The sequence below is a fragment of the Raphanus sativus genome, chromosome 9 (genome assembly GCF_000801105.2).
Source record: "Raphanus sativus cultivar WK10039 chromosome 9, ASM80110v3, whole genome shotgun sequence".
NCBI lineage: Eukaryota > Viridiplantae > Streptophyta > Magnoliopsida > Brassicales > Brassicaceae > Raphanus > Raphanus sativus.
In genome coordinates, this window is record NC_079519.1 from 7,186,526 (window position 1) to 7,200,496 (window position 13,971).

At 32.9% G+C, this 13,971-nt stretch overlaps 2 protein-coding genes across 6 annotated transcripts; both read right to left on the reverse strand.

The window, feature by feature from the left end:
- Positions 1-2,003: 2,003 nt before the first annotated feature.
- On the reverse strand, positions 2,004-8,468 carry LOC108828177 (U-box domain-containing protein 34). 4 transcript variants are annotated; one of them, XM_056994459.1, is made up of 8 exons: positions 8,143-8,468; positions 7,938-8,059; positions 7,758-7,873; positions 7,417-7,532; positions 6,351-6,649; positions 6,166-6,267; positions 5,662-6,090; positions 2,004-2,514 (listed from the first exon to the last, which is right to left on the reverse strand). In XM_056994459.1, exons 1-8 carry the CDS (start codon positions 8,387-8,389, stop codon positions 2,239-2,241), a joined length of 1,707 nt encoding a protein of 568 aa, XP_056850439.1. In that variant the 5' UTR covers positions 8,390-8,468; the 3' UTR covers positions 2,004-2,238. The 4 variants fall into 4 exon arrangements, with proteins under 4 accessions (XP_056850439.1, XP_018457278.2, XP_056850438.1 ...); XM_018601776.2 differs by having other exon boundaries at positions 2,015-2,514; positions 6,351-6,664; positions 8,143-8,466; XM_056994458.1 differs by having other exon boundaries at positions 2,019-2,514; positions 5,662-6,084; positions 6,351-6,664; positions 8,143-8,465.
- Positions 8,469-9,558: 1,090 nt separating this feature from the next.
- Positions 9,559-12,332, reverse strand: LOC108828178 (lycopene epsilon cyclase, chloroplastic). Of its 2 annotated transcripts, none has more exons than XM_056994462.1 (9): positions 11,845-12,332; positions 11,535-11,712; positions 11,293-11,428; positions 10,864-11,221; positions 10,676-10,801; positions 10,481-10,577; positions 10,252-10,374; positions 10,040-10,172; positions 9,559-9,937 (listed from the first exon to the last, which is right to left on the reverse strand). In XM_056994462.1, the coding sequence occupies exons 1-9, from the start codon at positions 12,130-12,132 to the stop codon at positions 9,772-9,774; spliced, it is 1,605 nt and encodes a 534-aa protein (XP_056850442.1). In that variant the 5' UTR covers positions 12,133-12,332; the 3' UTR covers positions 9,559-9,771. The 2 variants fall into 2 exon arrangements, with proteins under 2 accessions (XP_056850442.1, XP_018457279.2); XM_018601777.2 differs by having other exon boundaries at positions 10,676-10,783; positions 11,845-12,330.
- Positions 12,333-13,971: the final 1,639 nt, after the last annotated feature.

Sequence of the window (13,971 nt, forward strand, 5' to 3'; positions counted from 1 at the left end):
CTGCTCAGGGGTGTGAGGACATGAAACGAAGTGTCTGATGCCGTGAGAGGCCAGATGAGCTGCCATTTCTTTGTTGACAAACTCACCACCACCATCTGACTGAAAAACACTGATTTTCTGACCAAACTGATTTTCCACTTGATGTTGAAACATTTTGAAGACTTGAAACACATCGGACTTTAATTTGAGTGGATAAAACCAGCAGTATCTAGAGAAGTTGTCAATGAATACAATGTAAAATCGAAAACCCTGAACAGACATCACAGGTGCAGGGCCCCAAACATCACAATGTACTCTTTCAAGGATTCTACTTGCTTGAAAATCAGAACTAAAGAAAGGTAATTTACATGTCTTGCCCACTTGACATGCTTCACACAATGACTTTTCAGTCTTATTGAAAGTAATGGCCTTTATTGCAGATAGATGCTTCAAGACTTCTCCATTCGGATGCCCTAATCTCAGGTGCCACACTCGATCACTCGCAGCTTGTTGTCTGTTGGAGTAGAACGACACGAACTTCGGAACATCCAAACGGTAGAGGCCTTTAACTTTGTTTCCCTGACTGAGAACTCTGTGGGTTGCTTTGTCCTTAACATACACATTAGTAGAGTCAAATGTGAATTCGCAAGGGAAGTCGTCGGTAAGTTTGGAAACAGAGAGTAACGACTTGGTAATTGCAGGACAAATAAGAACATCAGACAGAGGAATGTTACCTGAAGCAGACTGGATTGAAGCAGACCCAACGTGTGTGATAGGAAGGAATTCACCATTTCCTACCATGACCTGATCAGAGCCTCCGTACTCATGAGCATTTTCGAGATGATGTACCGAGTTAGTGACATGATGAGACGAGCCACTCTCTGGAAACCATTCTGCTCCATTATATGGATTTTGGTTCTGAGGATTCGCTGTCATGAGAACGTTGGCTTGAGGGGGAGGTGGGGTTTCAAAGTGTTGATCAAAACGCTTGTAACACTTGAAAGCTGCATGACCATACTTCCCACAAATCTGGCACGTAGGACGCTGAGTGTCTGAACGATTAGCGCTTTGACCAAACTGCTGAGGAAAGCCCCTTCCTTGGGTTGAGTACGCACCTCTTCCTCTGTAACCACCTCCGTACTGACCTCTTCCACGACCAGAGTAACCTCCTCTGTTTGTATAGTAAGCCTGATGTGGAGTCGCTTCAACCGATGCTTCATAAGTCTTGAGTTTATCTTCAAAGCCAGTGAGCTTGTGGACTATATCTTCAAAGCAGGGACCAGGATACACATCCATTGAGTGTTCAATAACCGTAGTCACCGCTTCATACTCCTTGCCTAGACCGTTTAAAACTCCATAGATCTTTTCATGCTCAGTAATAGGTGACCCTATAGAGTCTAACTGATCGCAAAGAGACTTGATTTCAGACAAATACACAGCCATTGTTTTGTTTCCTTTCACAGTTGTCTGAATACGCCTTTGTAGATCTAGCTTCCTAGTCGCAGAAACCCTATTGTACTTCTTAGCAAGAGCGAGCCATACCTCTTCAGAAGAATGAAGCCCGTAGACCGATTTGAGCGCATCTTCTGAAAGGGATCCATAGATCCAGGCTAGTATAAGCTGATCTTTCTGTGTCCACTTGAGAAACTCAGGGTTTGCAGCTACGACGTCTTCTTCTCCGTTTCTCGTGGTGATTGTAGGAGGAGGACGTGGTTGTGCTCCAGTGACGTAGCCAAGGAGCATCTGACTGGACAGGAATTGTTCAAACTGAAGCTTCCATAGGAGATAGTTCCCTTCTTTCAGCTTCAGAGTGACAATCTGCGTGATAGTGAGTGACGTGACCGGAACGGAAGTTTGATTGCCATCCATGGCTCTGATACCATATGGGTAGTACCAGGAAACTCGAAAGAGAGCAACTTTACTGAATATTACTGAAGTTTATGCATTCATCACTTGATGGTTTACAATGAGCTCTATGCTCTTATTTATACAAGTGAAAGGAACAATCTAGATGTAATACAGGTGTTAGAGACACCTGGCTCTGACAGCTAATCATCCTCAACTTGCAATGCTTGAAACCTATTGCTGAGCTGCGTTTGGTACGGTTGCATAACCGTGAGCTTGTCTTCTTGTTTTACTCTGTTGACTGCTTTAGTTACCGTTGCAGAGCTTTGTCCTTTTGTCACAGTCTGTTTGGGCTTGATGTGAGGAAAGCCCAGTGTCTTGTCCGTGGGTCTTGTGAGACAAGCTCTGTTGGGCTTAATAGTTCTTGTCTAAGAGAATGTTGCCTGGTTTGAGATCACGGTGGACGATGGGCTCTGGTTTTGAGTTGTGGAGGAAAGCTAACCCACATGCTGTTTCGTAGATGATTCTGAATCTGATGAACCATGGGAGAGATGGTTTCCCTTTCTTGCGAGAGATGTGAGCATCTAAGCTTCCGTTCTCCATGTACTCATAGACAAGGCTACCGTTATCAGGACAAGCACCGACGAGAAGAACCACATGAGGATGTCTAAGCTGGCTTAAGACACAGATCTGCAAAGTATATATAACTGGAGAGTTTAAAAAAGATAGTTGTTACTCCCTCCGTCCCACTCTAAGTGGAGTTTTAGAGAAAATTTTTTGTTCCATTTTAAGTGATGTTTTCAAATTTCTAGGTAAAAAGTAAATGCATTTTAATATTTTAATTATTTATATTCTGTAGTATAATTGTTTATTGGTTGAAATTACTTTAATCATTATTTTGTTTAGGTAAACGAGAAAAATATAATAAAAATTTGTAATTTTTTAATCAACGTGCAAAAACCTCAAAACTCACTTATTTTGGAACAGAGGGAGTATTACAATTTGTTAAATTCGAGTGGACTTGTAACTTAAAAAGGATAATCGAATTGACAATAACCCTTTCAATATTAGTTAACTAGGTGATTTTTCCGTCTACATACACGTGTATATATATTTATAAAATAAATACACTATAATAATTAATTGTTATTTACTATTAATTTAAATTTAATTGACAATTCTATACATAATTTATATTAATAATATTATATTATTTTAATTAGATATATGATTTTAGATATGTTATATCCAGTCGATTTTGTTGTTTTTACAGTCGATTTAGTTATCAATTGAATATATTAGATTGCATCTGTTTCTCTGAGTTCAACTATAATATTTTTATATTAAATATATTAAAATTATGATTAATTTTTTATTTGCATTTACGTTGATTGTTGTCTTAGATATGTAAATATATTTGAGAAAGACTATGTATAACTTAAAATATATTGTGCTTATAATGAAATAAAAATAAACTAATGTGTCTTATTCCAAATTACATAAATAAATATAATGATAATATTCTACGGTCTCATGCATATATATAAATTTTACAAAAGAACTAAATTACAACAGTTGGTTAATACTTTATTTTCATTTATAAATACGTTTTGAGTCATCTTATACTTTACATTTATAAAATAGATTATTATTATAAAGTTATATATTCTTATTTTAGTTAAATATATGATTTGAGATCTAAGTTGGATTAGTCAAGTCACTCATGTTGTGAGTATATTGAGTTATTTACATTTTTTCATACTCAAACTGAACTATAATTATTTTTATTATAATTAAGTAAAATCAAATTAACTTTAATTATCGTTTAAATGTGAATATATTTTTATAATATTATCAAATTATATGTTGATTTAAAATAAATAACTATTGGAAACGAAGCGAAAAGCAATAGGAAGGTACATACATAAGTAACTAATACATTTTTGAAAACTCACGAACACATATATTTAAAATTTTTAAATATTTTAAAATTTTAAAATAATTTTATTCTTTAGATTTTTAAATGGTAAAATGAAATTTATTTTATATAATCTTAAAAATGAGAATTCGCTTTGGTATTTTGGTTGTGATTATATGAAGTTCCACAAACATAAAAACATAAAATTTAAAAGCAAATTTAATATTAAGAAAACAAATAATTTTAACAATGATAAAATATAATATATATACCTCGTTAAAATATATAAAGTTATGTTATTTTAAAATGTTTTGTAATTATTTTATATGTTTATTGTTAGTTTTTAGTATCTCTTAAAAATAAGCAGTTTACAAAAATTGTGTGATTGTATTTTAGAAATCATATTATACAAATAAAATATAATTTATAAAAAAACATTTTTTCTGTAATTTAAAGATATATATTAAATGAAATATATGAAAAATAAATAAAACATTTCAATAATACTAATTAATTATAAATTATTATGACTCAATCAAACATATATCGGTTTGTGTTACTTAAATTATTTTATGTAATCATCTACGAAAATAGTTACGTATATAAAAATTATATCTATTACTCTGAAAATATATATATATATTTTGTATTGTTTAATTTTTTTTTAAAGAAATAATATTTTTTTCTAATATCAAGATTATCTGTGATTATTGTTTTATGAAATCACATTATATACAAATATATATTTTTCATCTAAAATATAGATATAAAGAAATATGTTATTGCTTCAAAATTATATTTTATGTTATTTAAAAATATTTTAAATGGAATATTTCTATTTTGTGAACTTTCCTGTTTCAATGAAATCATATTATATATACATATATTTTCGTTTTTAAATTTGTTCATTAACTTTATAAATGTTTCATTTTTATTATATATGCTATTTGGAAAATTTTAAAAAGGAAACTAAATAAAAATTCAATAACAGTATTTAAATGTAATATTTTTAATTCATTAAGGGTATCAGTGTAATCAATTATCTTGAGAACTAACGTGAGTCTGACACATAGAAAACTGAATTTTCAAATAATATTATAAAGATTATTTTTCTAACTATTTCTCCAATACCAAGTAAGTAAATTAAGTTTGGCCATCTTTATATTATTTAATTATTTTTCTAACTAATCATGGACGTTTGGATACATGTTCGGGTCCAGATCAGAGATTTCAAGTTTTTGGGTATTTCGATATTGGGGTTTAGTACCCGTTCAAGTACTTTTACATATCAGGGCATGTTTAGATATTTTCAGTGTGAGTTCGGTTATTTCTGTTCGGATTCAGATATTTAGATTTGAGAAGAAAAATCAAATTCTTTATTAATCAATTTTTTATAATTATTTTTTTCTATAAACTCAACTGATTTTCTAATTTTGAATAGGTTGCGATTACTAAGTTTGAAAACAAAAATTTGATTAGAAATACATTAATTTAATTATTGTTTTAAGATTTTGGATACAACTTTTGGTAATGCATGAAACCATGTGGTATGCATTTTAAGTGAATAACAAATCACCTTTTTTTCTTACAATTATGTATATTATCTAATCTTAAATCATATGCATAATCGATACAAATATTTTAAATAAAATGAAAGAAGTAAACTAGAAATATAAAGTTAATTATATATATGTTATGTTATTTTCGGATATCTATTCGGACTCGGATATTACCCGATTGGATTCAGATATTACTCGTTCGGATTCGGATATCCAATATCTCTTAATTTAATACTCGTTCGGATATTTTGTTATTTCGATTCGGATTTTTCAGATCGGATTCATGCATCGGTAAAATTTCCAGCCCTACTACCCACGTAAGACTTTCATTCATTAAGAATATTACTTAGTAATCTTTACCTCTCTTAAGAATTCTTGTTTCTTCTCGATTGTGTCAGGTCTTCGAACCTTAAGTGCTACTGGGGTGTGATCAAGGCTGCATTTGTATACTTTCCCGTATCCTCCTTCGCCGATGATTTTACTCGAAGAGAAGTTATTTGTAGCTGCAACTATCTCTTCTTTCGTGTACTTTCTGTACCGACTGTCACTCAAGAAGAGCTGGTCCATGACTTTATGTTTCTCCAAGGCCTGCTGGAGTGCATTTAGTTCGGCTAGTTTCCGATCGCAGAACTCTTTGGCTAGTAATGCTTTTGTTTCTTCGATCTCTTTGACGGCTTTTAGATGCTTTTGTTTCTCTTCTTCTGCTTCTTTTCTCAGCATTTCTTCTTTTTCCAGAGCTGATATGACCCTTTTGGTGTCTTTGATACACTCATAGGAAAGAGACTGCACCTGAGAGTCATCAATGTGGTTTTAGCTTAGATTTAAAAACCCAAACACAAGATTTTTTTGTACAGTAACACCAACCTGTGTTTGTTTATGAACTAGCTCTTTACAAGCTTGCTTGTACATGTTAAGAGTGGTTTGTACTTGTTTCCTTAGCTGCTCTACCTCATACATTACATTTGACTGCAAAAACATGTATCTGAGATCAAAATCATAAATTTTTTACATATAAATTATAATAGAACTAAATAGCAAATGCTTTTTACCTGGGGTGTTTTCGTGTTAGCTCCAGGGTTCAACTGCATGTTACTAGTGGAAATAAAATTATTTCCAAATATAGAGCGGACTTGTTCGTCATGGGCCAAAGGGATACTAGTTGAGGCCTGTGCAGGAGAAAACACTCGAGAGACTTGATGACTAGGCGGCAAAGAGACGGGCCTTCGAATCTGATTCCTAGCTGGTGATGGTGACATGTATGAAGCTGCCAATCCTGTCTTATCCGAGCATGTACGGTTGATATGATGAGTTTCTGCTACTTTGGGTGTGCGGAAACTATATGGTTTATCTGCTGAAAGTTTCACTGCAGAAATTAAACAAGATATCATCATATCTAAATTCTCATGGTCTTCATATCTAACACCCTCATTTTCCTCTTTTAACATTCAAGATCATATTTTCTCTCTTCCACCTAATTTATTCAACATCCACTTCATTTTAAACTTTTAAAATGTTTTATTTTAAAAAATTCAACACCATATTCCACAACTTTTAATTTATATTTTTGTTTTCTATAACATAATAATTACATATTAGTAATAAACTTAAAAACTAAAATAACATAAATTTTAATAATATTTATTTTGAATTATTATACTTAGTTTAATTTTTAAATAATGCGAAAATCAATATTAATAAAACAATTAAAATTAAGAATATATTAATTTCTAGTTGATTATAATGAAATGATGTTTTCTGTATGAAAATGAAATGGGAATGATCTCTATTTATAAATAAAAAATCTAAAATTTTAATATAATTTTTATTTTTTAATTTTTTTATTATATAATAAATGCGATTTGAATTATTAGTTGATGATAAAACTGAAAATAAATCTACACTTTCAATCACAATGCGATATGTGGCAGCGTTGAGTCACAAAAAAAAAAAAGTTTCAACGGTTGAAACTTTGCAACGATGTTGATGCCACATAGAATAATCCACTTTATCAACATCCTCGGTGCAATGGTTTTAATCGTTGAAAATGAGTTTCTAAAGCCCCATTTTGTGGTCTTACCGATAACTAAAAATGAAATTATTATTACTATTATGTACCTGGAGATAACTGATTGGTTGATTTGGTCAGTACTCGATCTTTGGCGATAACATATACTTCACATGTCTCTGGAGATTTTCCTAGTACCGTTAATGGCATTTCTTGTCCCTTTTTCCTGACAAAAAACGTCATGTCTTTATTACACGAGATGTTCAAGCAAATATACAAACTCAGACAAACAGTGAAACAGTAATAAAGATTTCTCATTATGACCAACAAAAGAGTTGACTTATTGTGAATCTAGAAGCTTAATATATCATAGGATGTAACGGACTTTCGGATCCAAAACCTCCTATTCATGCAAAAAAAAAAAAAAAAATCTTCATTATAGAAACAATACCTTGTAAGGAAACTTGGAGAGCAGGAGCCAATCACTAAACACTCAACGTCACTATCTGTTATATACTTCAAAAGCGCCTTTGCAGGATCATCATGTTCCAGCAACAGAGTCTCAACCTAAAAATCATGAGACTCATCAAAAGCTCAAAAACTCGTGTATGAATATTCTGGAGAAACTCACTTTGATTGAACCGCAGATCTTATTAAACGGCACAAAGACCTCTTCGTATTCTTTTCTCAAATCTTGTTTGTACATGCACACAACGCTCTCTTCCAAGTCCTCCACTGGAATCTTTGATCCAGCTTCCAACCAAACCAAAAAAAAAAAGAGAATTATGTCGAAAGTTACTACGGTGAAAAATGAAGTCAACGAGTGATAGACTTACAAGGAGATGGAATAGTGGTTACGGTAGGCATGACGTGAACTAAAACTAACCGATCGATATGGGGAAGGAGATTGTCGACGGCCCAACGAACAGCGCGACGGCTAGCAGCTCCTCCAACGGTGTCGCCGATGGATCCTTTAACGGCGACGGATATCGACGAATAATCCGGAGGAGCTCCTTCGAACACGTTCGACATCATCACTAAGAAACTTCTTTCTCGATCAAGAAGACCATTTGGTTTGGTCATGTATTTATTGGCTCGTGATAGTTGAAACAAATAATCCTTAAAACTATACAACAAAAATCATTTGACAACTGTTAATTTTAATTTTAATTTCATATATAAATATAAGCATTATAATATATTATTTTTTAATTATAATTTTCTTAAAAACTATTTTAGTTGCTCAAAGAAACCAAAAATTATAGTAACAAATAAACCGATGGGCGGTTGGACATACACGAATCACGCCCTTTCACAATTCTTCTAATCAAAAGAGACGGTGAGGAATTGAAAATCCAAGTGAGTGTTTTTATAAAAGGAGGTGAGTATATTGCTTGTTATTAAGATTATGTTATGTTGATGCTACGAATATATTCTTGCTCTTAGTTCGTGACTTCTTGCAATAGTATATGATTTAAGACGGCACACACACATTCACCACTTGCAATATTTCATTATGCAATAGTCTAAAGGCTCCGGTTATAATTTTATAGAAAAACTAGATCTTGACCCGCGCTTTGGAAGCGCGGAATATTTTACGATGAAAAATTTCACTAATAACTTAACAAATATTTTGGTAATTTTTAAAAGTGTGTATTTAAAATATTTTTGCATTTAAATCAATGTTTTTAACTTCAACCCGATTGTGATTATACTGGTTAATTCGGAGATCTGACAATTCAATTTAGGTTTTTAAAATATTCATATTAAAAAAATTACTAAAACCCGAGATTAACCGATTGAACTGTTGGATGACCGATATGTAATCTAATTTGATTTAAATTGTAATAATTTCATAATTTGTAATCTTATACTCCAAATTTTAAAGTTCATTATTTTAAAATTTATGAAATTATGACGTTTCTATAAAATTTTAAAAAGAAAATGATAGAGATAACATAACTAAGATTAATTATTGTATTGTTTGGAAACATTGATAGTAGTATAAAAAAACATATTGTTGGAAACATTGATAGTAGTATATAGAAATAAATATATTGTTTGGAAACATAGATAGTAATATAAAGAAAGAAACATTAATGATTTAATGTAAGTTTAACTATAAAGTATAAAGGTGTATTTAATTTAAAAACTTACAAAATAAATGTTATGTCCAATAAAATGTTTCTGTTTTAACAAGATAGATGGAAGAGAAAGTGTATAGATTAACACGAGTATTTGCACTATGTAACAACGAGAATGATAGTATTTAAATAAAATGGCAATTGTAATCCACAAAGACTATCTTTCTTTTTAGTCACTTGACGACAAAAACCAAAGGCAAGAACCTGTTTCGTTTTGTTTATTTCCATCATGATGTAGATTTTATACTTCCTTTTTTTTGGTCGATTGATGATTATTCATATAATCACATATATACAAACCCAAAAGTGGATATGAGAGAATCATACTCTGAGATAAGTTTTAATCATGGTTGCTCCGGTTGGATCAGAGATAAGATGATTAATGAGACCTTTTCTCAAAGCGTTTGGTGCAATGATGAACATGTAGAAAGCAAACATAACGAGGTCTCCTGATGTTAATGTTGATCCTAGAAACCCTCGCCACATCCTGAGCAAGAAGAGGAAACAAAAAAAAAAACATCAGGTTTCTTGTTTTTTCTTACATTGTTTGTTAACTGAATCAAGAATCAGTGGATGGATATGGATTTACCATTTTGGAAGGCGGAAGAAAGTGTGGAAGAAGCATCTAATGCCTTCGATATCGAGTTGAACTATGAGCGCAAGACCAAAGAGAAAGAATGCTCTTTGCCGTTTTCTTTCTGGTGGCCATAAAGTATCCCAAGCTGCCACAGAATAGAAGTTCACAAGTTTTTTATAAATTGTCTGAAAGCTGGTGTAACTCAATGGTCTATAGAAGCTCACCTTGTCTTGAAATATTGGTGTTGATGTGTCTGGTGAAGGAAGTAGTAGACTCTTGGTTTAGTATATCCGCGATGACTGATGCGTATTTTGGAGCTTCAGACAAAGATCTCACAACTGAATAGCCTGTTATAATTTTGAGAGAAACTTTTTAAAGTCGCAAATGGTTCAAGACTAGTAAAAGCTATTATTAATAACCAGAAACTCGAGTTAAGGGTTTGATCTTAGTTACCTGTTGCAGGATGTACCATGCTAGCTGCAGCACCAAAGGCGAGATTCTTTTGTTCAGTGTCTGGCAAGGAACCACCTACTGGGATATAAGACCATTCCTGTTTTGTTTTATCCCACCAAAGAAGTTTTTTATTTGTTGCTCAAACAAAAAGTGAAGCTCTACTTGTTTTTGTTTGTATAGATTTTTTTTACTTACCTCTTCGTAAGTCTTTAGTATTCGGATTCCAAGTGTATCTAATCTTAACATGAGCTTATTTTTTAGCAGATCAAAAGGCATGACATCTTTTGAAGCAAGACATGTCTCCTGCAAAGATACTCCAAGCTGATAAGCAAATAAACTTTTAGTGCTAATGATTGAAAACAAGAAGAAGAGAGAGAGAGAACCTCAAAGAATACTCTTGTTTTTGTCATAGGCATAGCGTAGAGAAACGTTGGATACTCAGCTTCTAAGCTCCGGACTTTCTCGTTTGTATAATCTCTGTAGTCCATGAACACCATCTGCTCTGGATCATATGGACTGTTTTCCACCTCAACCTCCACGCCGTAAGCGGTTTGGACACAGACTCTAGGACCCCCAACTTCGTATTGCAAGAGCTTCCCTGAAGCTGCCCCAGAAGCAACAGTGGCAAGCCGGCACGGAACAACGGTGTTGTGTTCACAGGAAACAAGCCTAAGGCCATCGGGAGCTTCTGTTATGCTCTCAACTTTGGAGCTAAGATACGAGACACCTGACTCCACACACCTATAAGAACTAATAACTTGTGAAAATGTCTCTCTCACAAAGAGTGGAACCAATTTTTTTAATATCATTACCTCCTCAAGAGCTCCTCGTGAAGTAAACGTCGACTAACTCTTCCATAAGCACGACCGATGGTGATAGGATTGCCATCATCCAGATAGACAATAGTATCTCTCCAAACATGCTCAATACATTTTTGAAGACCAAGATCTATAAATAAAGAATAAAACAACAAACACAATATTTAGTTTTATTACAAATCTCTGACCATGAAGATAGTCACGTATGAGTTTTTTTTTTTTTTTTTGTTATTTACCGTTGAATTCATCTTCCCAAACACCGTAGTTGTTTGTAAAAGGAAGATCCGGACCAATGAGTCCAACTTTAAGACCTAACTTAGCTGATTCAGCAGCCAAAGCTAAACCAGCAGGACCACAACCAATAACCACTAGGTCCAAAGCACCACCATCACCACCAATTGATATAGGAGGTAGCTGTTTTTTTTTATAAAAAAAAAAACACAATCAATAAGACAAAGCTTCAAAACTCAAACTCAGACACGAACTGTCTCAAGCAAATGTAATTAAAAAAAAAAAAAGTCAAAGGCAAAAAAACGTTGACCAGACCTTATCAACAAGCTTAGACTGTTCATCCATGTCTTTGTTCTGCTGCATTTGAACGTAAAGAATCTCCGAACCACCAGCCTTGACGAAGTCTTCCTCGTCGGCGTAATCCTCTCTCACCGCAACGCAACCGGAACCTGCTCCGCCGCCGCTAGCTCTGACTGTGCACAACCGGAGATGACTAAAGCTGCATCTATTAACCACCGGGAAGATTCTACGCGAAGAACTCCAAGACGGAAAAGCTGTGAACGCCGCCGTTGCGGCGAAATTGCGAGCACCAACACACTCCATAAGTAGTATAATTCTACTCGGAATAAAACCGAAAATATAAATAAATAAAAAAATCTTCAGGGCGAAGACGAAAACCTCTCACACCATTGTTTTGCTTTTTTTCTTTGGTAATTATTTTCTTTTTTTTGTTTTGTTATCAATAAATGTTGATTTCACGATGACTGAGAGGAAGAAGAAGAGAGAGTTGAAGACGAGAGGACGATAAGGAAGGAGGATAGAATAGAACCGCTGGCCTATGACGAGACTCTTTTCTCCACGTGTAATTCTCTGATTGGTGGTAAGTACTGAGGCGTAGAACGTTCTTCGTCTAGAGTGACACGTGTATAGTTTCGATTGGCTAATGTAATTCAAAGTACAACGTCGTGTTGGTTTTGCGTCCGTTACTTATGGGCTCGTAATAACCGGGCCTTGTGTTTAAAGCATGAATCGAGGTTAAATTTCACTTACTCTGTGTTTTTAAATGTTTTTGAGCTTTTACTTCAAATGCTACGGAGATTTGTGCTGTGACGAATTCCATTCAATATTAGGGGTGGCCCAGTGGACAAACCACACAAGCCATAGATTAGGATATCCGAATTATGGAGGCATATTTACAAAAATCTTATTAGTATTTCTTAAATAAATAAAATTTGTAAAAAGTTTTAGCTAAATATTAATTTTTGGCAAAGTTTAAATGATTATTTTCATAGAATTAGAGTTAATATTGTATCAAGTATAAAAATATTAAGTATGATATATTTTGAAAATTCTAAGATACAACTATTGTAATTTCCATTAGAAATAATATAGTTTTTATTCTTTATATCTTAAAATAATTTATTATGTCTTTTAAATGATTCAGAAACCTTCGTAAAAGATTTTTAAGTTTTTATTAAATTTTATATTATAATTTTGTAAATCAAAATAAATGATTTTATAATTTTTGTTATGGTTGTATAAGTTTTAATATATGATTTTAAGTTTCTTTTTTATAAATTATTTACGGAATGGTATGGATTCACACATAACAGGTGATGATTTACTTATAGAACCGAAGATTCTTCGAAAAGCAAGATTTGTGAAGTTTGATAACCTATTGAAGTGCTTTAGTTTTTTAAAAAGATTGGAAGAATGTTATTAAACACACATAAATTACTTATCGTATATTATTTACCATTATGATATTAGTCATCACAACTGAAAAAAGTTTTCTGAAACGAACATTAATTTAAAAAAATTGAGTTATACCATGTCACAAAAAATAGACTTTCTATGTTCTCTATTGAAACAACTATGTAACTATATATAGAGTGGATGATTTTAGGGAAAACAAATGTAAGAAAAAATATATATTTCAACAATAAAAGTTTTGTAAACTGTTTACTAAATTTGATTTTTTGTTGTTTGATTATTTTGTGATCTTGATAAAATATGTATAGAGCCATAAATTTTAAATTTGGTTTGGGGCATTATAAACCGCTAGACTGGCAGTGGTTTTGAGATCAGACTCGGCATCTGAACAGTCAATTGGTTTGGCTATGAATTGGGCAGTTTTACATGTAAGCCTTTGTTTGGACCTTTTGTGTGAATATTTGCAAATGTGGAAGATGAAGCTGTGGTTTCAAACTAAAGTTACACCAAGAGTTGGATCAACTTCTTCTACGTACAAATATATTACATGACTTTTTAATCTTCAAATACAGTCGTTGGAGACAGGACAACATCAGTATATGGTACATGGAGTTTCAATATTTGCTAAATGTGAAGATTATGGGACTTCGGCAAGCAGAGACTTGTGGAAAAGGTGACGAGGTGATGCAACAAAGGCTGATGAGTAAAATTCCCAAGTTATGGAGATTC

Bases quoted from the DNA above. Each gene is read 5' to 3' on its own strand.
- LOC108828177 (XM_018601776.2), bottom strand. From the start codon at position 8,389: ATGACCAAACCAAATGGTCTTCTTGATCGAGAAAGAAGTTTCTTAGTG. The intron at 8,060-8,142 runs GTAAGTCTATCA...TTTGGTTGGAAG, and splicing joins AACCACTATTCCATCTCCTT to CTGGATCAAAGATTCCAGTG. The intron at 7,533-7,757 runs GTATTGTTTCTA...GTTTTTTGTCAG, and splicing joins TCTCCAAGTTTCCTTACAAG to GAAAAAGGGACAAGAAATGC.
- LOC108828178 (XM_056994462.1), bottom strand. From the start codon at position 12,132: ATGGAGTGTGTTGGTGCTCGCAATTTCGCCGCAACGGCGGCGTTCACA. The intron at 11,429-11,534 runs GTAAATAACAAA...CTTTATTTATAG, and splicing joins TTGGGAAGATGAATTCAACG to ATCTTGGTCTTCAAAAATGT. The intron at 10,173-10,251 runs GTGAGCTTCTAT...ATTCTGTGGCAG, and splicing joins CACCAATATTTCAAGACAAG to CTTGGGATACTTTATGGCCA.